The sequence below is a fragment of the Hemibagrus wyckioides genome, linkage group LG13 (assembly GCF_019097595.1).
Source record: "Hemibagrus wyckioides isolate EC202008001 linkage group LG13, SWU_Hwy_1.0, whole genome shotgun sequence".
Classification (NCBI taxonomy): domain Eukaryota; kingdom Metazoa; phylum Chordata; class Actinopteri; order Siluriformes; family Bagridae; genus Hemibagrus; species Hemibagrus wyckioides.
In genome coordinates this window covers 21,354,677-21,378,067 of record NC_080722.1, presented here as the reverse complement: position 1 = coordinate 21,378,067, position 23,391 = coordinate 21,354,677, and the positions used below count along the sequence as shown (strand labels likewise).

The window sequence follows — 23,391 nt, the reverse complement described above, 5'->3', positions numbered from 1 at the left end:
GACTTGGGTATAAAAACACAATGCAAAATTTCAACATGTGAAGGGTTTTCTCAAGCTTACACACATTTACATTTACTCATTTTCCATAAATACTTTAGGTCATAGCTTGAGGTATGAATTGGGATCACGTTCAATTTTTACTACCTGCTATTTATGATGTAAAAAATTGATTTGGAAAAAAAGATTCATTTAAGAGATCCCTAAAAGCATAGTTAAATATGTATACTTAAAAACCCACTTGTAAGCTTTCCCTCACAGATGCAGAACAATTAGAAAAAAGGTAGATTATGTTTTTATGTGTTTTATATTAATCCGCTGTGATTATCAATTTTACTGCTTGTGAAATCATTATTATTTGCCCTAACCTTATGTCGTGTACAGTATATTTTTGTACATCATGCATATTATAGACCCAAAAACACAGCCATTGTTTCATTTCAACTCGATTCACGGTATCGGGTAGTTCAAAGGATTCACTTCAAGAGAGTCACTTAAATGAATCATCAAGTCAGTTTGGGGGAGGGATTAACCACGCCCACCCCCGCTTCCCTAGTGCGCCACCATTGGTCGAAACTCTTAAAACTGTTTCCTACGGACCAATCATTGCGACAGAAATTAGGGGGAAAGTGGGGGTTTGACAAGACACTTCATGGAAAGCAGAGATGACACTCGGAGATCGCCGAGTGCTTTCGAAATCAGGAAATTAGTTTGTTATTTTTATATAAATAAATAAATTTATATATACTAGGAGAACTTCTTCTTTTCACTCGTAGAGTTCTGCACAGATGGCGTCCAGAGCGGCGTTCCCTGCTACCCCGGGCGCGCCAGGGATGAATACCGTGATGAACTCTCCTGGCCACCCGCGGATGGCAGCGATGAATCCGGCCTACCGAACAATGCCGAACCCGGTTAACCAGTATCCGGTAAACAGCCGTGTTATCGAGTTATTATCTTTCATTTTTCGCAGTAATTTTCCATTCTCCGTTTAGTTTTTCAACTTAGTGCTTTTGTTTAGGAAGTAGATAACCGTTCCTTAGTAAAGACTGCTAAGCTAAATCGCTAACGCTTTCATACTGGTTAACTAAACAACGCAAAATGCACAGAGTCATTAAACAGTAATAAAGTTCACAGCTCTCAGCCCATGCTGGTGATTCTCCCGCTGTGGAGTGGGTGTGAAATACATAAACTGAATTTTTTTACTCTCGCTTCTCTGCGAGTGCTCGCTCCAACTTCCGCATCGAAAAGCCTTTAAGGCCGAGTCTCAATGCGGCTCCGTGCGTCCTACATAAGTGCCCTACATAGGCTGTGACGTAATGCTTCCAGCGCCCTTTATAGTCCCCTACGTGTCAAATAAGGACACATTTTGGTATACGAGCTCGCACTGTGGCACATTGGAGAACAATGCGTTGATTGAGTATGGTACACGATACTGCAAAGAACTATATTTATTTTAGTTTTATTTTTGAATGTATTTAAGAGTACGTAAGGAATGATTTTTATGTTGTTTTATGAGTCATTTAAATTAAAACTCGCCCTTGTGCTGGTTTTTTTTTTTTGGCATCTTGTCATAACCGTTGGGTCACGTGGTGTGGATAAAGGCTCACAACAACAACAACACAGGCGTCTAACTGGTTATAAATTCCCCTTAAAGGAGTTATTTAGGCCAAATATTTATATTTATCCAAAAAGATTTTTTTTTTTTTACTTCAAACGTAGTCGAGTGTAATTGGCCCTCCTAATTCACGCATCGAAATATAGCATTTTCAATTCTACACTAACAATTGATAGGGTCACCAATTGGCATCCTGCAGAAAGCATCCTTGCGCACGTGACCAACATCTGCTTTTGTCCATTTATAGAGATGTGACATCTCAGTGTTTGTGTGAGTTAACAAGGTCATCGTAGTGTACACTGGTTTTTAAGTGTCATTTTGTCATCTTCTGCTACAGACATTGCTTCTCCCAGGCTTTCGAGCATTTATCTAAGAGAAATCGCAAATCCATCACAGGTTCACTGTCTGCACTTCCACTTTCCAGCTGTTTGCCAAAGGCAGCGTATATATAGGTTTAATCCAAATAAAGTATATTATTATTATTATTATTATTATTATTATTATTATTATTATTATTATTAAAAGAAAATAGCAGCTTTTTACAGTATCCCACGTAGTGTGTCTGGCCTCAAACTAGTGCCAAAAACTTCTAATGTGGTGTAAAAACCACAAATCTGGCAACGCTGGCCATGCTGCTGTCTCCTCAAATAAATGGAAGTAAGGTGTAAGATCCGCCTGCTCTTGTTTGTTATTGGTTTGTTTGTGAGGTGGACTAGCAAATAGAGTAACACTGGTATGCCCTTGGGGACAGAAAGTAAACACAAATACACACTGGTTAAAGACTAACCTGCTTGTCATGTTTGTAGGTGAGCGATTTTGTTATTCTAGCTGGCAGAACTGGAACAAACAAAAAGAGCAGTGTGAGCTCCGCTTCGTGTGCTTTACCTCAAAAAATGTGTCCTTGTTCTCTGTTATATAATCCCCTCTAACAGTGCAAGTCACACAGTAAGACGTTTATACAGGCAACGGAGGGGGTGTGGCTAAGAAGGGGTGTGGTCCGGAGGGGGCTTGGTTATTAGGAGATCTCTCATGCTTGCCTTATTCTGTTCATTGTATTATATAAAGGAAATTAACTTTCCTGTAGTTGATAATCGAACAGTAGGGTTGCCAGTTTTTTATGTGGAAAGGCAGATGAGATGCATGCGGTGTGAATCAGGCTACTCAGATTATCTTTGAGTGTAATGTGTGTGTGTGTGTGTGTGTGTGTGTGTGTGTGTGCAGCGTCCTGGCATCCCTCCTGGCCGTACCATGCCAATGGGTGGAATGGGTTCCATGGGTTCTCCGATGCCCGGGCCGTCATACAGCGGCTCCATGACCGTTCGGCCCGGCATGCCCCAGACCGCCATGGACCCGGCGCGCAAGAGACTTCTGCAGCAGGCTGGAGGCGTGATGGGACATCGGAGAGGGTGAGTACCAGCTGCAGGCCCATCAGTACAATAATTATATATGTAGCTAAGTTTTCCTTTAACAGTGCTACCATGAGTCTGTTGTTTCTCCAGTTTCTATAACGGATTAAAAGAAAGGAGAAATAAAGCACTACAAGCTGTGCTGTTGTAGGAAAATAATCAACCTCGGGGTGGTCTCTCCTTCATCACACTGCTCCATAATGTTGTTATTCATTACAAGTTAAATATGAAATGGCTTCACTTTCCACATGTTGTTTTTGTCTTGTGGTTTTAGGCTGAAACGGCGCAAAATGGCTGACAAAGTTTTACCCCAGAGGGTGAGTTTCAGCTTTACTTAAAGTGTGTGTGTGTTCTTCGTAAAGTGATGTTTAATTTTTCTTCCTGTTCTGTGTGACGCAGATCCGGGACCTGGTTCCTGAGTCTCAGGCCTACATGGACCTGCTGGCGTTTGAGAGGAAGCTGGACCAGACCATCGCACGCAAGCGTATGGAGATTCAGGAGGCCATCAAGAAGCCTATCACGGTAATACCAAGGAGCTGTGTGTGAGAGTGTGTGGATCTGGATCAGAGTAATATGCAAATCCATAATTCTGATTGAAATGAGATGGTCAGGTTTTGAATCTTTAAAATTGTAAAATGTAAATAATTTTGTCCTGATCTGTTTGTCTTTTTTAATTTACTTTTAACTACACTTGATGGACACTATGTTGAACATGACGTTAGTGCTTGAACAGTGAGCTGCTTCTCATCTTTGTCTCTCATTTTCTTGTCCTTGAAGCAAAAGCGCAAGCTGAGGATCTACATCTCAAACACCTGCACACCAGCCAAACCTGAGGGTGAGGAGTCAGAGAAAGTGGCATCATGGGAGCTAAGAGTGGAGGGCAAACTGCTGGAGGATGTAAGTTACGGAGTTGGTACTGTAGATATGAGAACATGCTTTAAATATAAACCTGTACTGTTCTAATTAGCGAGTCATGCTACGTGTAACTTCAGTGTAATTTTGGTCCTTGTGAGGGTTTTCTTCATAATTTATCATGACATCTGAGGTAAATGTTAAACTTCCAGATACTTCTGTCTGGTTATTATGGTCACGGTGCATTTCCATTGTCATGTACCAGCTTTATAAATTGTTATCTTAAGTCATTAGTTGATGCTAAAAGTAATTGCAGTGTCATTTTGTGTGTTTTCTCAGTTATTTAACATGACATCTGAGGTAAATGTTGACGTTTTGTTTTGTTCTGTGGTCACTGTGTCCTTTGCCAGCTTTCAAAAGCATCATTATCCACTGTTATTAGTTAGCTTATACTCAGGATACGTCTAACCCTGTTGGCTAGCAACAATTTTTTTCATGTGTGCAACAGCTTCAGTGGTAAATGCGTTGGGTTTGTTGGCCCAAAGTTGTTTCTGTGTTTAAATCTAGTTTATTTTATATATAGCTACCAGACGAGAGTCTATCTAACACCAGTGAGACATGCTACGGTCAGCAAATTTAGCTAGCTAGCTCTTTCCTTTTCTGCAGAAAAAGTTTAGTTGTGCTTTTCTTCCTATACCAGGGAAGTGCTTTTGTTAATATTGTGAGGAATATTAAAACGGTGAGGTAACTTGCAGGGAGAACGATCCTTTTCAGAACGGGTCTTGCGCGTTGTCGATAAGGGCCAAGTCGTCGCGGAGCATCGCGGTCCAAATATAGCAGTGAAATGTCAAACAAGGACTTGTAACGTCTTGGAGCTGTTCTTCATCTCATCTCTCACCATGCCTTCAGCCAACTCTCACAACCAGATGTGCTGTGGAAATTTCCCATGATGACTACGCCCTCGGCTCAAAGGCTTTCACAGGGGTTAAAAAGAACTGAAACTTTGTGTGCAATATGTGGGCATGAAATGACACACACACACCCACACACACACACACACACAGCTGCCTGAAGGAAAAAAATAGAAGAACTGCTTTTCTGTTTTCTCTCTTTCTTTCTTTCTCCCTCTCTTTGTGTTGCTGCTTCGGTGGTTCAGACAGCTTTAGAATGGTGAAAGCTAAAAGAAGGGAAATGGTTGTGCAAGCGCTGGAAGGGTGTGTGTGTGTGTGTGTGTGTTTAGGCCCCAACAATGCAACATCAGTGTAGTGTACTAACCAAGAACATAACAACGAACATTTCTCTCTCTCTCCCTCCCTCCCTCTCCCCTTAGCCCGGGAAACAGAAGAGAAAGTTTTCTTCCTTCTTTAAAAGCCTGGTCATTGAGCTGGATAAGGAGCTGTATGGTCCAGACAACCACCTGGTGGAGGTAAAGGAGTTCACGCTTATTGCTAAAAGCGATGGACATGCACATTAAAGTACTACAACACTAATCTAAAAAATTTCACAGGGTGTACTGTTAAGACACAGGGAGTTTGTTCCAAAATGTCCTTCCCATAATGGCGGCATGCGAGCAAAACGCAGTCGAGGGTGCCAATACTTTAATCTAAATTTTAAAAAAAATATATATTGAGGTTAGAAGTTACCATATAGGGTTAAAATACTATGAATAAACCCAGCATTACAAATGCCTTGTAAAATCATGTTAAATACTGAAGAAATATAAATGTTTAAACTAGATATTTGTGACAAATAAATAATGCTGGGTAAATAAATATTACAAGGTTTTAATGACTGTAGAAAATATACAAAAAATACCGTAGATTAAAGAAATCCTAAATAAATGGTTATAAACAATTCTTATTGGTAATATGTTTAAATAAATATTATTAAGAGAAACTTATCATTTTCATATTTTTTTATGTTTTATTAATATTTATGTTAATTGCTGTGTAAATAAAAAATAATAATTAAAAATATAAATTTCCAGGTAAATAAATAAATAAATTATATAATTGCTGGTAATTTTTATTCATTGCTGTGTGCAAATAATACTTTTAAAAGTAAAATAATTTAAAAAAATATTGCAGTTAAAAGGATTATCAGAGAAACAGGAAATAAAGAAAAATGAGGAAATATGAGGAGAAGATAGGAAGCTCATCAGGGAAGTGTGTTGTTTGAGTGTGTTTGTGTTTGTCTTGTCAGTGGCACAGGATGCCCACCACTCAGGAGACGGACGGCTTTCAGGTGAAAAGGCCCGGAGACGTGAGCGTGAAATGCACACTGCTGCTCATGCTGGACCACCAGGTAACACAGACAGACATGGTGCCAATAGTTTTACACAACCAAATCTGGTTTATTATATAAGCCATGCGGTATTAGGGCTAACGTAACATCTTGGAAGCAATTACTCCCTCTGTGTTTCCCCGTTGAAGCCGCCACAGTACAAGTTGGACCCGCGGTTAGCGCGTCTCCTGGGCGTTCACACTCAGACCCGAGCCAGCATCATGCAGGCGCTCTGGCTCTACATCAAGAACAACAAGCTGCAGGACTGCCACGAGAAAGAATACATCAACTGCAACCGCTACTTCAGACAGGTTTGTGTAGCATAACAAGCACCCGAGGATTAGCGGTCAGCGCAGTGAATAACACGCCAGTGTCTTGTTTCAGATCTTCGCCTGCCCCAGAATGAGGTTCTCGGAGATCCCCATGAAGCTGGCGGGACTCCTGCAGCACCCGGACCCTATCGTCATCAATCATGTCATCAGGTGTGTATGTGTGCTGCTTTTGTCTCACATCCCACATCTTAGTGTGTTCAGTGGGGAAAAAAATGTCTCGTGTCTCTGCTCGTGGACAGCGTGGACCCGAATGACCAGAAGAAGACGGCGTGCTTTGACATTGATGTAGAAGTGGACGATCCGCTGAAGAGCCAGATGAGCAGCTTCTTGTCCTCCACCACCAACCAGCAGGAAATTGCAGCCTTGGAGATGAAGGTGTGGGTGGGTGTGAGAATAGAGAGAGTGCATGTGTGTGTGTGTGTGTGTGTGTGAGGAAGAGAGAGAGTGGGTGGGTGGGGGGGCCTCGGTGGGTGTGAGAGAGGGAGAGAGAATGTGTGTGAGGGACTTTGTTTGTGTGTGTGAGAGAGAGAGTGTGTGTGTGTGAGACTGTGTGTGTGTGTGGGCTGGCTAAACAGTCATTAATGTGAATTATCCTATCTGACTCCAGATTCCTCACAAATATAGTTGTGTGTTTATTATTTGTTCCTGTTGCTCCTCAGATCCACGAGACCATCGAGTCAATAAACCAGCTGAAAACGCAGCGGGACTTCATGCTGAGCTTCAGCAACAACCCTCAGGACTTTATCCAGGACTGGCTCAAGTCTCAGAGCCGAGACCTCAAGGTACCCACAATCCCCTTCTCAAGCACATCACCGGAACATTCAGTTCATTTATCTCGCCCCAGAGCGTAGCTGAATTCTCGACTCTGATTGGTCAGAAGGTGTGTGTTCGTTATGTATAACCACTCGGCTCGGATAGGAGCGTGGACATTCATTCTGGTCCGCTCGTTCTGATACGTTGTTGTTTAACAAAATTCTGTTTTGTATTGTAATGAAGTGGAAAGCTGGATGTGATGCAGAAATAGCCAGAGATCTCTAGCTCAAAGGCAAAGAAACAAATTTCAGTTACTAAATATGACTTTGCTGAAGCACTACATTGCAATATTGTCGCTATGGCGATAATTAGGGTCACATGGCGTTTGGCTGTAGCAGCGGTGTTATGGAGACAGTTTTGAAAATGCACTGTAAGCCAAGAGCTGGGAGTTACTCAGCCGCTGAAGCTTGTGAGCTCGGGACTGGTTTTCATTAAAAAGTCATTTGGTCCGACTCAGTGGCGCTGCTATGGTGTGTGTGTGTGTTTGTTGTCTGATTCAGCTGATGACAGACACTGCCGGGAACCCAGAGGAGGAGAGGAGGAGTGAGTTCTACCAGGCTCCCTGGATCCCAGAGGCTGTGGGCCGCTACGTATTCTCCAAGGTACGTGTTCTGACGTTGATCGACTCTTCGCCATGTAGCCATAGCTAGTTTATACCTATATAGGAACAGACATCTTTGGTGTGAAAGACATCTTGACCTTTTAACACTGGAAACTAATAGAGTTTAAAATTAAAGGTGCGTTAAATAAACGCATGATGTGAGAAACCACAAAACACATCAAAGCTCTCACACTGGAGACTCCTCCCAGAAATCACTCAGCTTGTCTTGGTGGCTCTCAGGTCCAGCAGAGGAGACAGGAGCTGGAGCAGGTACTCGGAATCCGCCTCACCTAAACCCCAGAGGAATTCCAGATATGAGTCTGAAGACGCCGTGCTGAAGAAATGCTGCAAGTCTTCATATTATGCATCTTTTTTTTTTTCTTTGCTTAAAATTTGACGTGAGATTTCCTCAGGTCACGGATTTGTCGCTGTTGCAAATGTTTCATGATTGAAAGCATTTTTTCCGTATTGTTCACATTTCTAGTGTGTATTTGCCTTTTCTTTGGTATTGCAAATTACCAAATTGTACTGTGTGTGTGTGTGTGTGTGTGTGTGTCTGTGAGTTTGTTTCGAACAAGTTTCCAAGCCATAACTGCCTTGTTTCTTATTTTTGCCAATGAGATAAAATGGAAGGTGGCGTGTCGTACAGGTGTGTGATTAGGACCCAGAATGTAGTGTTTACAGTGTGTGTGTGTGTGTGTGTGTGTGTGTGTGTGTGTAACGTCACTGTTATGCCAGCCGTAAAAGCGGCAGAACACAGCCGTGTTTATAAACAGCAGGTAGGAGTGTAAGCCATTTCTAAATGATGTCAGACAGCCTTAGATGTAAAGAGGAAAGCCAATTCCTGTTGTCCAGACAGTGCTTTAACACATCCCAGATCGGATGACGTGTCCGGATTGACTAATCCTAATCATTCTACTCAGATATCTGGGTTATTTCAGCTTGATTGATGTATGCGAGCTGACTTGCATGCTCCCTTCTTGCCCTGGAAGAGCACTGGGTAGATTTCAACAGAGTGATTGGATGTAGAGAGCTGGATGGAGGAGGCCTGCAGAGGACATTTTATAAACGTTTTCAGTTTTACTTCTGCACTATTTTCTGTTTTAATGTGGTACTAAACCAGACTCAGGAAACCTGAGTTCTATTTGCTTTGTTAAGTTCCTTTAACAGTGAATTTATTTGTTCCCACATTTTGGTTTTACTCGTCTAATAAAGCGAGCTTCTTACAATAATCCTGCAGATGCCAATGGAAATGCCGTGCCTCCACCCTACATGAACTTTTCCACATAACGTCATGGAGTTGAAACGGACTTTAATTAGGATTATGTCAGAAATCTGCACCAAAATGTCATCGAACACTGAAGAGAGTGGAAAAATATCCCAAAATACAATTACTTGCTGTTTATATTTGGATCCATTCTCTTCATTCATTCTGACCAGCTAAATGTCCCTTGCTGATTTTTGATACAAATCCTTCTCACAACATGATGCTACCACCACCGTGCTTCACAGTGGTGTTCTCAGGGAGCTGAGCGGTGTTGCATTTCCTCATCAAAAGTTGTGAGATGTCCTGACTTTATGATGCAGTCTCTTTAGACAAAAAAAAACCCTCTGAAAATCTCTCTTTTTAGCTTCGCAAACTATATTAATGTCGACATTGAGCTTGTTTGTGTAAATGAATGACACAGAATCGTAATAATAGTGTGGAAAATTTCAGAGGGATCAGGGGGGTGAATACTTACACACAGCACTGTGTATCTTACATTTCCTCTAAAGTGCAGTCGTAAGCTGTCTGTCTAAGCCGTGGTGTTATCCGTACAAACCAAAGCGTGGAAACGATTCACTAAACTGTGTTAAGATTTAATGTTTTCAGTTCAATCTGCTTCTCCTGAGCAGGTTTGATCTTACCGGCTTGTTGCCTTGGTAACAAGCCAGATGACAGCCATATTAAAGCCATACTGTGTGTTTTGGTTCAAGTGTATTTTGCTCTGGTTTCTGCTTCTTACATTCCGTATATAAGAGTATAAACATTTTGACTCAGGAAGAGAGATGATTGTGTGACACTTTAAAGGGACGATTCGGGCTGAGATCAAATTTCTTACACTTACTTTGATTGCAAGTCGATCAGCTGAGACGTTTCCTTAAATTCAGCTAATTTTTCCTTTTCTGATTAGCATCATGTTTGTTGTTGTTGTTGTTGTTGTTGTTGTTGCTGCTGCTACAAAATACCATGATGATGCTCTCCCTCAAAACTATTTTATTTAGCTATTTTCTAATCAGCTAAAAGTATAAGGAGATCAAATATTCTGGGTATTTGTATTTAGTTGACAAACAACGATAACATGCAACCACCCTTAGTTTGTTTATTTAATAACAGTAAGTATTTTTTATTACAACAATTGGTTAAGAAGTTATTTCAGCAGTGGGCGTGGCCAATGGGGCAAAACGAGCATCGTGTTACTTGAATATGCGACGTCACACGATGTGTATCACGGTAGAATTTTGATAGCAATTTCCAAACAAGACAGCTGCAGGTTCTGATGTTTCTGTCTAGTGTTCCTAAAATAAAAGTTCTTCCACAGTATTTCGCATTGTGAAAGCCTCAGAAAGTGGAGCTTTGGACTGACAATGTAAACAACCAAACATGTTTATGCAAAAAAAATACCCTGCTATATTTCTAATGAATTTACTTTAGTCGTTTAAACTAAAAATATGCATTAAAATGTAGCATGTGCTTCATGTATGCGTGGAGTTTGACACTCGTAGGCATGTTTGACTGCTTGTGGGCGTCAGACTGCTTATGGGTGTGACTTATTGCTCGTGGGCATGTCTGATTGCTTGTGGGTGTGGTCAGTCTCCTGCCTCTTTTATTTCATTCTGATGGAAAATCTTCTAAAGCTAATTATTTGCACATTTTGGCTGATCTCTAACGTCTGGGCTGCGTGGAAAAATGTGTAGAAATTTGCATTTTGCCCTGAAAGATTCCTTAAAGTTTAAAACAGCCGTTTTCTTTTCTTGTTTCTGGCCTGTGACTTTATTACAGTTAGTATAACTTCCTGTATTAAATGTGCCATTGTTTTTCAGATGATGTACTCTCTGTTCTTTTTTCTAACTTGTTGAATGGAAAAAATGTTTGGATTTTTCTACGACAAAAAAAAAATCAGTTCTATTTTGTAGTTTTTGACTTCTGTACTTTTTTTTTTTTACACTTCAAAACTGTCTTTGTAATTTTTTTTGTACAATAAAATGCTCGGCCTTTACAAAGGCATCGATGCACTTCTTTTGTCATTTGTGTATCATTTTGAAATGAAGGGATCATATCTGGCCAGTGAGAATCCCAAAATACAGAACAGACGGTTATAAAAGGGAGAAAGCACACACACACTCCTCACTATGTGGATCATTTTGAGTGATGTTGGAAAAGAGCTGCTGTCTGGCCAAACCAGCTGATCTGCTGTTACTCGTCTGCCTTTGTGTCAGCTTACGCCTTTATACACAGAACAGGCCTCAACTAGCTCACATCATTCCTCAGCACAGCTGTAAAAAATCAAAAACAAACATAAAAAGAACAATTAAAATTCACCAGTGTTCAAGTACTAATCAGGATCAGCAGCCGGCATTTCATTGTGTCATTTGATTCTGTATATTGATGCATTTCCTTTTGAAACAGTACGTCCTGTATATCATGAACTAGGAATGATTAACACAACACCACAGACACACACACTGATTCTAAACACACCTGATAATACACTGCCCGTCCAAAAAAAAAAAAGTCACACACTATAATATTTTGTTGGCCCGCCTTTAGCTTTGATTATGGCACGCGTTCGCCATGTCATCGTCTCGATAAGCTGCAATGTCACAACATTTATTCCCGTCCAGAGTTGCATTCATTTTTCGCCAAGATCTTGTATTGATAATGGGAGAGTCGGACCACTGCCCAAAGTCTTCTCCAGCACATCCAAAAGATTCTCAATGGGGTTAATGTCTGGACTCTGTGGTGGCCAATCCATGTGTGAAAATGATGTCTGAACCACGCTTTCACAATTTGAGCCTGATGAATCCTGGCGTTGTCATCTTGGAATATCCCGCTGCTAAATATGTATAAAAGAGAGGAGTATTATAACTCGGAAACACTCTGAGGATTAATACTTAATGCTAATGCGCTACTACTGTAGATTCAGACATGCCCCTCCCTAGGGGCGGAGCCTATACGTATAAGAATTTAATTGCACAAACACAAGACTAGTACAGGATGAGTCATGAAATAAATTAAAATGTTTTCCTGGAAGTGACAAACTATAGAATAAAATGTAAAATATTATTTTGATAGATATTCTTTTTATGAACGTGCAGTTTTTAAGTTTACTCATTTACAAGTAAAAGTTACTATTATTAATTAATTTAATGATTCTTAATTTTTTTCCAACTATAATTACTATTAATTACTATAGATCATGTAAAAACGTTTTATTTATTTCTGAGAGGTAAAGGGAAAATTGAACACAACGACAGAGACCGGAAATACGTCATAATCCACCGGAACTTGTCATTGGTTTTCAAGATGGCGCTAGACGGAGTCGACCATGTAAGTTCTGATTCCTCCGAATGAAACAAATCGCAGTTTCGTTGTAGTAATTCATGTGTTAATCTCCACTGTATTTTCCCAAAGACATTTCTATAGATATGCGACGTTGTGTAGCAAAAGAGGAGAAGTCAGATTTTGAGGGTTTTTAAAATTCTTTAAATAGATTTCAGTTTGCTGTCTCATTGTTATTACTAGCTAAAAGCGGTTTTTTCTGCACCTGTATTCCGGCATGTCCCGCCTTCTTCAATAGGTTTTTTCTACTGGATCTTTCTCTGATTGGACAGTCTCTTTTGTACATGACCAACTTAGCCAATCCTAGCATAGGATTCAGAGAAGGCGGGGTTTTTATTTAAAACGGGTAGGATTTACAGAATGATTAGCTTGCTAATGTAAGAAAAACGCTAGTAGTGAATGTCAGCGTTCAGTTTGTTGTTTTTATTTTTTTGTATTATTTCTTTTAAAAGAGGAAACCAGCCATGTTCTTTATTTGTTATTGTAGTTTTATAAATGTTGTTGTGTCATTGTTGGCTTTAACGTTTTCGCATGTTTTATCTAGCTAGGTTAGCTAGCTGGAGCTTAAGGATTTCCACGCTAGATAATATACAGAATGAGTTGTAGATTCATTCTGCTTTCTTGACGTGTATTTGTTTCAGATGGAGTTGGAGGACAGTAAAGGAGGCTCAGGTCTCCGGCAGTATTACCTGTCCAAAATCGAAGAGTTACAGGTAAGACTAGCGATGTGTCAATCTCGAGCGAGTCGATTCCTTGATTCGGAGCTTTTCTGCGAGCCTTCTGAGTCGACTCGCACATATGAGCCGTGTGCTTTTGTTTGTTTGCTTTTTGCTTTTGTTGTAAATCATTTGACTTACTGCTGTAGTGTAATTAAACCAAAACGAATCGATTCTATAACGTCTGACCTTTTATTTAGCTTGAATGTTTGAAAGAGTCGGTTCGTATAAGTGAACTAAGCCCAATGATCCGACTCACTGAAATGAGAGGGGGCTCCCACCATCACTATCACTGTGTTTGAATTCTGGCTTCTCTCTTTAGTTTATCCGATTAAGTGATGTCCATTACACAAACCCCTTGAATCGATTCAGGTTCATCTGCTTGTATTTCAGAGGCATAAAATTGCAGCTTATTTTTTAAGTTTTACTCTTCACATTGTATTTCTTTCTCTTTAAGTCAAAATGTGCAAACTTAAAAAAAAAAAAAGTATTTTCATAGTGCAAGAAAGGTTGAAGGAGTTCTTGAATAATGAATCTTGAATGAATCTTTTGGAAATTCTTTTGGTCTGTAGCTGACTGTGAACGAGAAGAGCCAGAACCTTCGGCGTCTACAGGCCCAGAGGAACGAGCTTAATGCTAAAGGTAGAATCCATAATCATGAGCTTGTCTTTAACACCCTTAAATAAGCTCATGGATTCTGTTCCCAGTTGCAGCATAACATTATTGACACACGGCTAGTTCCTGGTTTATATGACTTTGTCTTTGTGCAGTGCGTTTGCTTCGTGAGGAGCTGCAGCTGCTGCAGGAACAGGGCTCTTATGTGGGCGAGGTGGTCAGAGCCATGGACAAGAAAAAAGTGCTGGTGAAGGTGAGTTACGTGCTGTAATCCAGTTAGCTAATGGGCTACGGCACCAGTGTAAAGTTTTGGTCGCTATATTTTACTTTGTGTTGTCATTTTTTTCATGTGTCTGTAGGTTCACCCTGAGGGGAAATTCGTGGTGGATGTCGACAAGAACATCGACATTAACGATGTGAGTGTTTCATATTGGTTGAGTTGCTCTGAGATTCTTGTTTTTTGAGGGTCTGATGTCTGAAATATAATCTGTTTCTCCAGGTGACCCCGAACTGTCGGGTAGCGCTACGTAATGACAGCTACACGCTGCACAAGATCCTCCCCAACAAGGTGGACCCTCTGGTGTCGCTCATGATGGTGGAGAAGGTACTTTAAATTTCCCTCTCTCTCTCTCGCATGTGTGCATGTGTGTGTGCTTGTGTGTGGTAAAACATTTTTTCTGTTTACCCCATAGGTCCCTGATTCTACCTATGAGATGATTGGTGGCCTGGACAAGCAGATCAAAGAGATCAAGGAAGTGATCGAGCTGCCCGTCAAGCACCCAGAGCTCTTTGAAGCCCTTGGGATAGCACAACCAAAGGTAGGCGGAGACAAATACATTTCCATACATTACAACATCTGCAATGATTTCTGAGCAGACTGTATAACATTGTGCTCTCACGTACCTGTAGGGCGTGCTGCTGTACGGACCTCCCGGCACTGGGAAGACGCTGCTGGCCCGAGCCGTAGCTCACCACACTGACTGCACCTTCATCCGCGTCTCCGGCTCCGAGCTCGTGCAGAAATTCATCGGAGAGGGTGAGGACAGAGCACTAAAACATTGATGTGGTTATTCTGCTTTACTGTATATTGATCTGTTACTATACATACTAATCACTGTAAATATTATCATATAGCACTTATAATTATAACAAGAAAAATACATTAGAGATCAGTGGGATTTCCTTGTTTATATCCAGGCGCACGAATGGTGCGCGAGCTGTTCGTGATGGCACGTGAGCATGCGCCCTCCATCATCTTCATGGACGAGATCGACTCCATTGGCTCTTCACGTCTCGAGGGAGGCTCCGGTGGAGACAGTGAGGTGCAGCGCACCATGCTTGAGCTTCTCAACCAGCTCGATGGCTTCGAGGCCACTAAGAACATCAAGGTGCAGGATGAACATCTTATTGTTTATTCATTATTTGCAGTGCAATGACACTTTTAGACCTGACTGTAACTATTTATGAATCTGTTCTAGTGATGCTTATTAAAATTGTGACAATTTCTAAAATTTGTCTACTGCAGGTCATCATGGCCACCAACCGCATAGACATCCTCGACTCGGCTCTGCTCCGGCCCGGCCGCATCGACCGGAAGATCGAGTTCCCCCCTCCTAATGAGGAGGTCTTGTGATTTTATGATAAGCATCAAATAAGCATCTAGTCAGGGTTTATCATCATAGTGTGTACAGCAGCAAAAAGCCACAGCGCTCACTGCCTTTTTCTTCAACAGGCCCGTCTGGACATCTTGAAGATCCACTCGCGCAAAATGAATCTGACGCGTGGCATCAACCTGCGCAAAATCGCCGAGCTCATGCCAGGGGCTTCAGGTGCTGAGGTTAAGGTAAGATCAGCAGTTAGATAATGCTTGAATGCCATCATTAGTATATAATTCTCTTAATCGAATGACGGGAAACTGTTTGTGGCTCTGCTTTAAACCTGACCATGATGACTGACCACTTTCTGTGGCTGTGATGTAAACTTGACCCTGATATCGAGCCGTTGTGTAGCATAATAACTTGCCCATCTGAAATGACCTGTGACTCAGACATAGACTTGGCCATTATGACTGGCTTTGTCCTAAACTGGATTATGATGACTGACTCCTTCATGTGGCTTCATGCTGATGTGTAGCAACAACCAGCCCACCCTACACCACTCTCCCACTGTGACTGACCATTATTTGACCCTGATGAACTTGACCCTGATATCTCCATCCCAGCATGTAGCATGACAATTTGCCTATTTCAGCTGACCACTGCACACACTTTGTGGTTTTGTCCTAAACCTGCCATCCTAGCTGGCCCCTTTCTGTGGCTTTGTCCTGGCCTAAACATTACTGTAATAACTGGCTCCTTCTCTGGGGCTGTGTCCTAAACATGAGCATTAGAGAACTGACTGCTGCCTGTAACACAGTCCCAGACTTGACTATGACGACTGGCCCCTTCCAGTGGCTCCATCCTTAACCTGAGCTTGACCGAGATGACTGTGATCCTGTGACCCTGTCCTTCTGTTTAACATTGCAACTGGACAATTCCTGTAGCTATATCCTACACTTAACCAAGTCCTGTCATCCTGTGAACCCTGACTTTGACAACTGGCCACTGTCTTGCACATGACCACTTTTTAAAAAAAAATAAATAAATAAACAAACTTTTAGGATGAACATAGCAATGGCCCTTATAATGTCTTTACAAAAGATTAAATAAAAAGTTGAGAGAATGGCAGGAACTAGTCTTGCTCCTTACTTGATGACCATCCATCATGCCTCATTGTTTAATTCCTTCACGTAGGGCGTTTGTACAGAAGCCGGAATGTACGCCCTGAGAGAGAGGAGGGTCCACGTCACCCAGGAAGACTTCGAGATGGCTGTAGCAAAGGTACACTCCTCTTATTTTACACTTGACATGCTTTTATATGTTTTTCATAGATCTTACTGAATTTCTAAAATCTGTTTTGAGAAATTCTGTACTGGAGAAACATTCTGTAGTAACCATTAAATTCTCAGATATCGTCTCCACATACAATTCAGAATGAAACTATAAGTACACTCTTCTTCATTAACAGGTGATGCAGAAAGACAGCGAGAAGAACATGTCCATCAAGAAGCTCTGGAAGTAGAGGCTTCATCGCCTGCGCCTTGCATTGATCACCTGTATTGATTTTTTTCTTTTTTCTTTTTCCTTTCTTTGGTTTATAACTGTGCCCTGAATTTATTTTAAATAAATGGTGTCTCCTGTTCAGAACTATGTCTCCCCTGTTTTCATATGATGCATCACACAGTAAATTACTGTTTAAAGATGTTGGAGTTAAAGGACTTCATGAACATTGAACTGGTCAGAGTGTTGAAGTGGAATTTAAAACCTGCAGATCTTTGGCTATGTCCTCATATTTTCAGCGTAAGTTTATGACCTCTGTCATGCCGTAGGCTGTGGTCAATGCAGAGACTTCAAAATAATCCCTGGGAAGGTGAACCACACAAGATTTTATAATGTGATCTCGGATTAATGATCAGAAAGGTGCTTTCTTTCATGACCTTTCTTTTCTCTGCTGCAGACAGTGATGTTTTATTTCCTATAAAAAGTATTTAATTTCCATATACCTAATAAAAACCTAGCTACTGACAGAACTACAGTGTGTATTTTATTTATTTATTTATTTATTTATTCATTCATTCATTCATTCATTCATTCTATTTTATTAGTGAATAACAAGATAGAATTTCTTACGTCTTTCAGAATTTTCATATATTTTTAAAATAAATAGAAATAAAATAAATGGGTTGGACTATATTTGTCAACAAAGGGAATCGAAATTAAAATAACACTTTCTTTTTATATTTTTAAACATTTACTATTCTTCGTCTTTCGGCTTTTCCCTTCAGGGGTCTCCACAGCGAATCATCTCTCTCCACCTATCCCTATCTTCTGCATCCTCAACACTTGCACCCACTAGCTTCATATCCTCATTTATTCCATCCATATACCTCCTCTTTGGCCTTCCTCTTTGCCTCCTGCCTGGCAGCTCCATGTCCAACAATCTCCTACCAATATACTCACTCTCCCTCCTCTGGACATGTCCAAACCATCTTAACCTGGCCTCTCTAACTTTGTCCCCCAAATGTCCAACATGAGCTGTCCCTCTGATGTACTCCTTCCTAATCCTGTCCAACCGTGTCACTCCCAAAGAGAACCTCAACGTCTTCAGCTCTTGTACCTCCAGCTCTGACTCCTGTCTCTGTCTCGGTGATATTGTCTCTAAACCACACAGCATGGCCGGTCTCACCACTGTCCTGTACACCTTCCCCTTTGATTCTCGCTGAAATTTTTCTGTCACACAGAACTCCAGACACCTTTCTCCACCCATTCCAACCTGCCTGCACTCGCTTCTTTACCTCTTTCCCACACTCTCCATTACTCTGGACTGTTGACCCCAAGTACTTAAACTCCTGTACCTTCTTCACCTCTTCACCCTGTAGTCTTACTGTTCCACTTCCCTCCCTGTCATTCACACACGTACTCAGTCTTACTACGACTGAGTTTCATTCCTCTTCTCTCCAGCGCAAACCTCCGCCTCTCCAGGTTTTCCTCCACCTGCTCCCTGCTCTCACTGTCTGACCTCCTCTGACAACTGGTCCATCACCATAGCAAACAGGAAGGGGCTCAGGGCCGATCCCTGATGCAGTCCCACCTCCACTCTGAACTCCTCTGTTTGCCCTACAGCACACCTCACCACTGTCCTGCTCCACTCGTACATGTCCTGTACCACTCTGACATACTTCTCTGCTCCTCCTGACTTCCTCATACAGTACCACAGCTCTTCTCTTGGCACCCTGTCATACGCTTTCTCCAAGTCTACAAGCAACTCTCTCTGACCATCCATATACTTCTCCATCAACATTCTCAGAGCAAAAATTGCATCTGTTGTGCTCTTTCTGGGCAAACATTAACTATTAATTCTATTAATTATTAGTTTGTTTATCAGTTTGTCATTTATTTTTTACCTTTTTAGAAAAGTTGAATTTCTCTGTATTTGTTGTTCAGTCTTTCATTAAGACATTGAAGTTTGTATATATGTGAACAATACTTTCAACTTTTTTAAACGTTAAAAAACGTGCAGTTTTGCGTAATAAAAACAAAACAGCAGAAATGGGATTAGTTTGTAATCATTTACTACCCTGGTGACGTTCCTGAGCTCTCTGTTATTGTTGATTTATTATCAGAGTGAAGACGAGCTTTCTTCATAATTATTAACCCGCCGTTGCGGCCTTCGCTGGATGTGCTCTTGAGGAACGTTGTTTTGTTGTTTCTACTGTAACGTCTCGACTGTCATGTCCGGCACGTCGTCTGACACTCCTTCAGCTTCTCCTGGGTGTAAACGTTCATTGCGTCAGTCATCTGCTCAAAGTCCTCATGTGCTGTTTTATGGCCACATCGGGACGCCTCGGACACTGTAAACGCAGCCTGAGGAGTTTCTTCAAACATCTTTACACTTCGTATTGATTCACTGTAAGTATTTGAGTCAATAATCAGTTTATCTTCAGAACTTTCTGCTTCTTGATATTAGATTCTGCTGAAGATAATCGTTCATAATCACACTGAGGCCACTGCTGTTTAACCATCTGAACCGTCTAAACAAAGTGCTTTCTATACATTTTGTGTGTGCTACAATATTTACGACACCATAGGCGTAGTTTTCAGCAGGGCTTTCTGGGTAAGAGTTGACATGGCATCTTCTTCCTGTCTCTTGATATCGACCTCAAAACTGAGCAGATTCTCTGATTAAAACTTCGGCACAGACCCAGAGGGGCCAGTACTTATACTGATCCAAAGCTGTTGGACTTTCATACAGCAACAGCTTCCTGGATTTCATTCCTGTAGCTTTGTATAGATCATCCAACCAAAGCGTTTTTAATCTTTCTCTTTATTTTTATTTTTTGCTTTTCCTTTTGACCAGCAGCAAGAATGATTGAGATGGATTATTACTATATCAAGTAAGTTGAATTAAGTTTATCTGCTATATTAAGTAAGTTTAATTAATTAGTAATTTATATAATTAATTTTATAATTAACTTGTATAAAACGTTTATCTACTATGCAAAGTAAATTGAATTGAGCCTATACTTATAAAGTTTAGTTGAGTTTATTTATTATATAAAGTAAATTTAATTGTGTTTATTATATGAAGTAAGTTTGTTTGTTTCTTTTTTGTATAATTTAAGTTAAATTAAGTTTAACACCTATGTACGTTGAAATAGGTTTGTTTACTATATAACGTTGAATTCTAAAGTTTATTTACTATCTAAAGTCATTTTAATTTATACGTTTATCCTCTCTGTAATGTAAGTTTCTCAATCAAATATTGTAAGTTCAGTTTATCTGCTATATAAAGTTGAATTACGTTTAGCTCTTGAATAAAGTTGAATTCATTTTATCTAGTTGATCACTGATAAAAGTAATACATTAACTTTTACCCCATAGGAATAAATAAATCTTAATTTTTATCAAACTCTTGAAAATGCTTGACTGGAAAAACGTTTAAGTTACATTTATAAGTCATGAGATTTCCTTGGGTGTGGTGATCTTTATCACGGGCAACAGTTAGCATCTGTAATTAAAGAAAAATAATCTCACAATATAAAATGTGATAAAGCGCTGTGTAAAAAAAATCTGTTAAAAACTTATATGCTGCTGTTCTGCACGCTCAGATCCTCGCAATCAAATAAACAAACCTGCTCACATAACATGTTGAAGAATATTTTTTTCTTGCTAGCAGCACACACCAGCAGCTAACAACAACATTTACATTTGATGCTCTTATCCAGAGTGACTTAAAATTGATCTCATTTTATACAATTGAGGGTTAAGGGCCTTGCTCAGGGGCCCAGCAGTGTCAGTTCTGGTGGAGTTGGGATTCAAACTCACAACCTTCCGTAGTCCAACATTTTCACCACTAAGCTAGCACATCCTGACAACATTTACTTGGTTCTCATTGTCACATTAGAAACCCAGGAGTAAGACGAGCGTGGCTGATGTTGGAAATTGATTGATTATTGTAACAGCAGTAGGATAGTTAGTATGCAGCTTAGTGCTGGACTTCTGAGCGTGTGTAATCCCAGGTTTCTTTTCCACACTGAACAGGATATTCTTATCACCAGTCCTGGGCTTCTTTATCGCTATGCTGATGATGAAATGCTGCTGTAAGCGTCGGTGCTTCAGCCAATTGAGCGCGAGCGAGCAGCAGCAGCAGAACACGCCCATCTATGTCATTCCCATTCCGGTTAACGACAACAACTTTGACGAAGGTTCGCTGTCGTCTGTTTCGACCTCTGCGCCTCCTTCGTACGACTCCCTCGTCCGCGTCATCCCTCCACCACCGTATTCAGAGGTACGCACCTGCCTTTCTCTTTCTTTTCTTCACTTTCTTCTAGTCTGTTTAAAGCCATTTTCTTTTAAAAACAAAATGCTTTCACTCAAGCTATCATGAGGTGGTGGGAGCATGGAAGCAACATTTTTTCAACAAAATTAACAATAAAAGCAGATTTTTACCCAAAATACTACCATGACTATCACTCCTTGTGACCTAGTGTTAGCATAGCATACTTCAAGCTCGATCCGTACCGGAAACACGATTTGTACTGTACTACGCGTGTGCGGAAATCCGTCTACTTCTTATAGACCCTTTTTCTGTTAGTAAACAATGTGATGTTTCTTGTGGGCAGAGCTTAGGTGGAGGCAGAGAGATTTCCATGACCACTTAACAAGTTTTGTTAGTTTGTTTTTAAACAATGACTGGTCAAAATCCAAATTTATCTGACTATGTTAGGTCACTCACTGTCCAGGACTGCGAATGTTATTTGAAAAAATGAACTTTAACAGACGGAACCAGATTGGCCGACCCGTACACGCTCACTCAATGGATGGACGATGTGACAGGATGACCTCCGGTTGTGTGACCTGACATCTACACCTATCTGATAGAAAAACCAAGCGCTTCTGTAGAAAGTGTGATGACACAAACAGTTTCCTTTGTTTAGTCTCCGGTTGTTAGCTACCAATTAGCTAAATTACATGCTAAAAAGTTAGTGTTACATGAGATATCATTTAACTTGTTCCCCAATTTCGCATTAGAACGCATAAGAAATATTTAGACACGTAACCAAACCATAAACCATACCCACGAAAAACAATCATTTCTTAAACTTTATCTGATATGAAGTGTGCGCTGCAAACGCCAGCAAAATTTTATGATAGTTTCTGTCCAGTCTGCTCTTTTATTGCGTTTGACCACAGCTGTCCTGGGTTTCTCCATCTGGCAGTCTGCGACAAAACTTCAAATTGGAGCCTGTACTCCGTCCATTCTGGCACCCAACGACACAAGAAGAAGACGTTTGCGTTCCTTGTGTAGCCGACTCTGTACTGGTTTGTGTTGGCTGTCTCCAGTTTTCCCTTTGTTTTGCCTCCAACTAGCGCTGAGATGTAATCGTGACGTCAACCCGAAAAGGGTCTATAACGAAATGACTTACGGGTATTTATAACACTGTTGTTATAATACTACTAATATAACGTTATAATGTGTTGTTAGCAGCAATTACGCACATACACAGAACAAATCGTGTTTCCGGTATGGATCGAGTAGTGAAACGCAGCACCGGATAGGAGCTGTGAGGAAAGGTGGAGCCAAATTCTTACGAGTTTTCATAAACAATTCAGCTTATGCTAATTCTTGCACGTTTTTATACGCCATTTTTATGTTTATTTTTATTTTTTTACACCTTTTTTGCACATTATTCATCATGCTAATTCTTGTTGTTAAAATGATAGAATGTTACTTTTCTGTCTAAGACATAATGAAGATCCTGGATGCGTATGTTTGTTTATTTTCGCAGAGGAAGATCAGCGGTCCCGACGAGGCGCCACCGGCATACATGGAAATCGCAGAGCAGCCGACATTTCCTCACATTTTACCTCCACAGACGCAGCAAGCGTCACGGACAATGAACACGAATGCACAATGATCCAAGCTCCAAGCTCCACCCATTCCCAGTTATTATCAGATGATAATGTGAGAAGTTTACGACGATCGTAAAACCACTTGATGATCCGTAGTCCGTGTGTGTGTGTGTGTGTGTGTGAGTGTGTGTGTGTGTGAGAGTGTGTGTGTGAGAGATGCTGTTGTACTGTTTAAAAAAATAAAATACTGAAGCACTTTATCGGTTGTTGTGAATAAAAGGAGGGTTTAATGAGAGTCTGGAGATTACTGATGGTCTCGAAAGTTCTGATTCGGGGTGGAGTTTGAGATGGTGAGAGGCGTGGCTTGCTCTGTATGTGTGTTCTTTCTTTCTTTCTTTCTTTCTTTCTTTCTTTCTTTCGTTTTGTTTTTCTCTCACCGTTTTTTTATGTTTCTTGCGCTACTTGTTTCTGTTTCTTTTCCTTTCATTTTATTTTTTTGGTTTCCTTTCCCTCTTAAATGCTGTCTTTTACTGTTCTTTCTTTCTTTCTTTTTTGCTGTCTTTTTTCTTTCACTTTCTCTTTCTTTCTTCATTCTCTGATCCTTTGC

The 23,391-nt window shown here is 40.6% G+C and overlaps 2 protein-coding genes across 3 annotated transcripts; both read left to right on the top strand.

Annotated features, from left to right (window-relative positions):
• The first annotated feature begins 629 nt into the window (after nucleotides 1-629).
• smarcd2 (SWI/SNF related, matrix associated, actin dependent regulator of chromatin, subfamily d, member 2) lies at nucleotides 630-10,243 on the top strand. 2 transcript variants are annotated; one of them, XM_058407237.1, is made up of 13 exons: nucleotides 630-923; nucleotides 2,834-3,018; nucleotides 3,293-3,335; nucleotides 3,418-3,540; nucleotides 3,796-3,915; nucleotides 5,201-5,296; nucleotides 6,073-6,174; nucleotides 6,303-6,464; nucleotides 6,538-6,635; nucleotides 6,725-6,866; nucleotides 7,145-7,267; nucleotides 7,799-7,900; nucleotides 8,140-10,243. In XM_058407237.1, the coding sequence occupies exons 1-13, from the start codon at nucleotides 786-788 to the stop codon at nucleotides 8,191-8,193; spliced, it is 1,488 nt and encodes a 495-aa protein (XP_058263220.1). In that variant the 5' UTR covers nucleotides 630-785; the 3' UTR covers nucleotides 8,194-10,243. The 2 variants fall into 2 exon arrangements, with proteins under 2 accessions (XP_058263220.1, XP_058263222.1); XM_058407239.1 differs by having other exon boundaries at nucleotides 631-923; nucleotides 6,725-6,860.
• A 2,194-nt stretch (nucleotides 10,244-12,437) lies between these two features.
• Nucleotides 12,438-17,078, top strand: psmc5 (proteasome 26S subunit, ATPase 5). The gene is made up of 13 exons (XM_058407240.1): nucleotides 12,438-12,490; nucleotides 13,144-13,215; nucleotides 13,791-13,860; nucleotides 13,989-14,086; nucleotides 14,193-14,249; nucleotides 14,333-14,437; nucleotides 14,526-14,651; nucleotides 14,743-14,869; nucleotides 15,031-15,221; nucleotides 15,359-15,457; nucleotides 15,566-15,676; nucleotides 16,626-16,712; nucleotides 16,900-17,078. Exons 1-13 carry the CDS (start codon nucleotides 12,467-12,469, stop codon nucleotides 16,951-16,953), a joined length of 1,221 nt encoding a protein of 406 aa, XP_058263223.1. The 5' UTR covers nucleotides 12,438-12,466; the 3' UTR covers nucleotides 16,954-17,078.
• Nucleotides 17,079-23,391: the final 6,313 nt, after the last annotated feature.

Bases quoted from the DNA above. Each gene is read 5' to 3' on its own strand.
- smarcd2 (XM_058407237.1), top strand. From the start codon at position 786: ATGGCGTCCAGAGCGGCGTTCCCTGCTACCCCGGGCGCGCCAGGGATG. The intron at 3,336-3,417 runs GTGAGTTTCAGC...TGTGTGACGCAG, and splicing joins ACAAAGTTTTACCCCAGAGG to ATCCGGGACCTGGTTCCTGA. The intron at 5,297-6,072 runs GTAAAGGAGTTC...TTGTCTTGTCAG, and splicing joins CAGACAACCACCTGGTGGAG to TGGCACAGGATGCCCACCAC.
- psmc5 (XM_058407240.1), top strand. From the start codon at position 12,467: ATGGCGCTAGACGGAGTCGACCAT. The intron at 13,216-13,790 runs GTAAGACTAGCG...TTTGGTCTGTAG, and splicing joins CCAAAATCGAAGAGTTACAG to CTGACTGTGAACGAGAAGAG. The intron at 14,087-14,192 runs GTGAGTTACGTG...ATGTGTCTGTAG, and splicing joins AGAAAAAAGTGCTGGTGAAG to GTTCACCCTGAGGGGAAATT.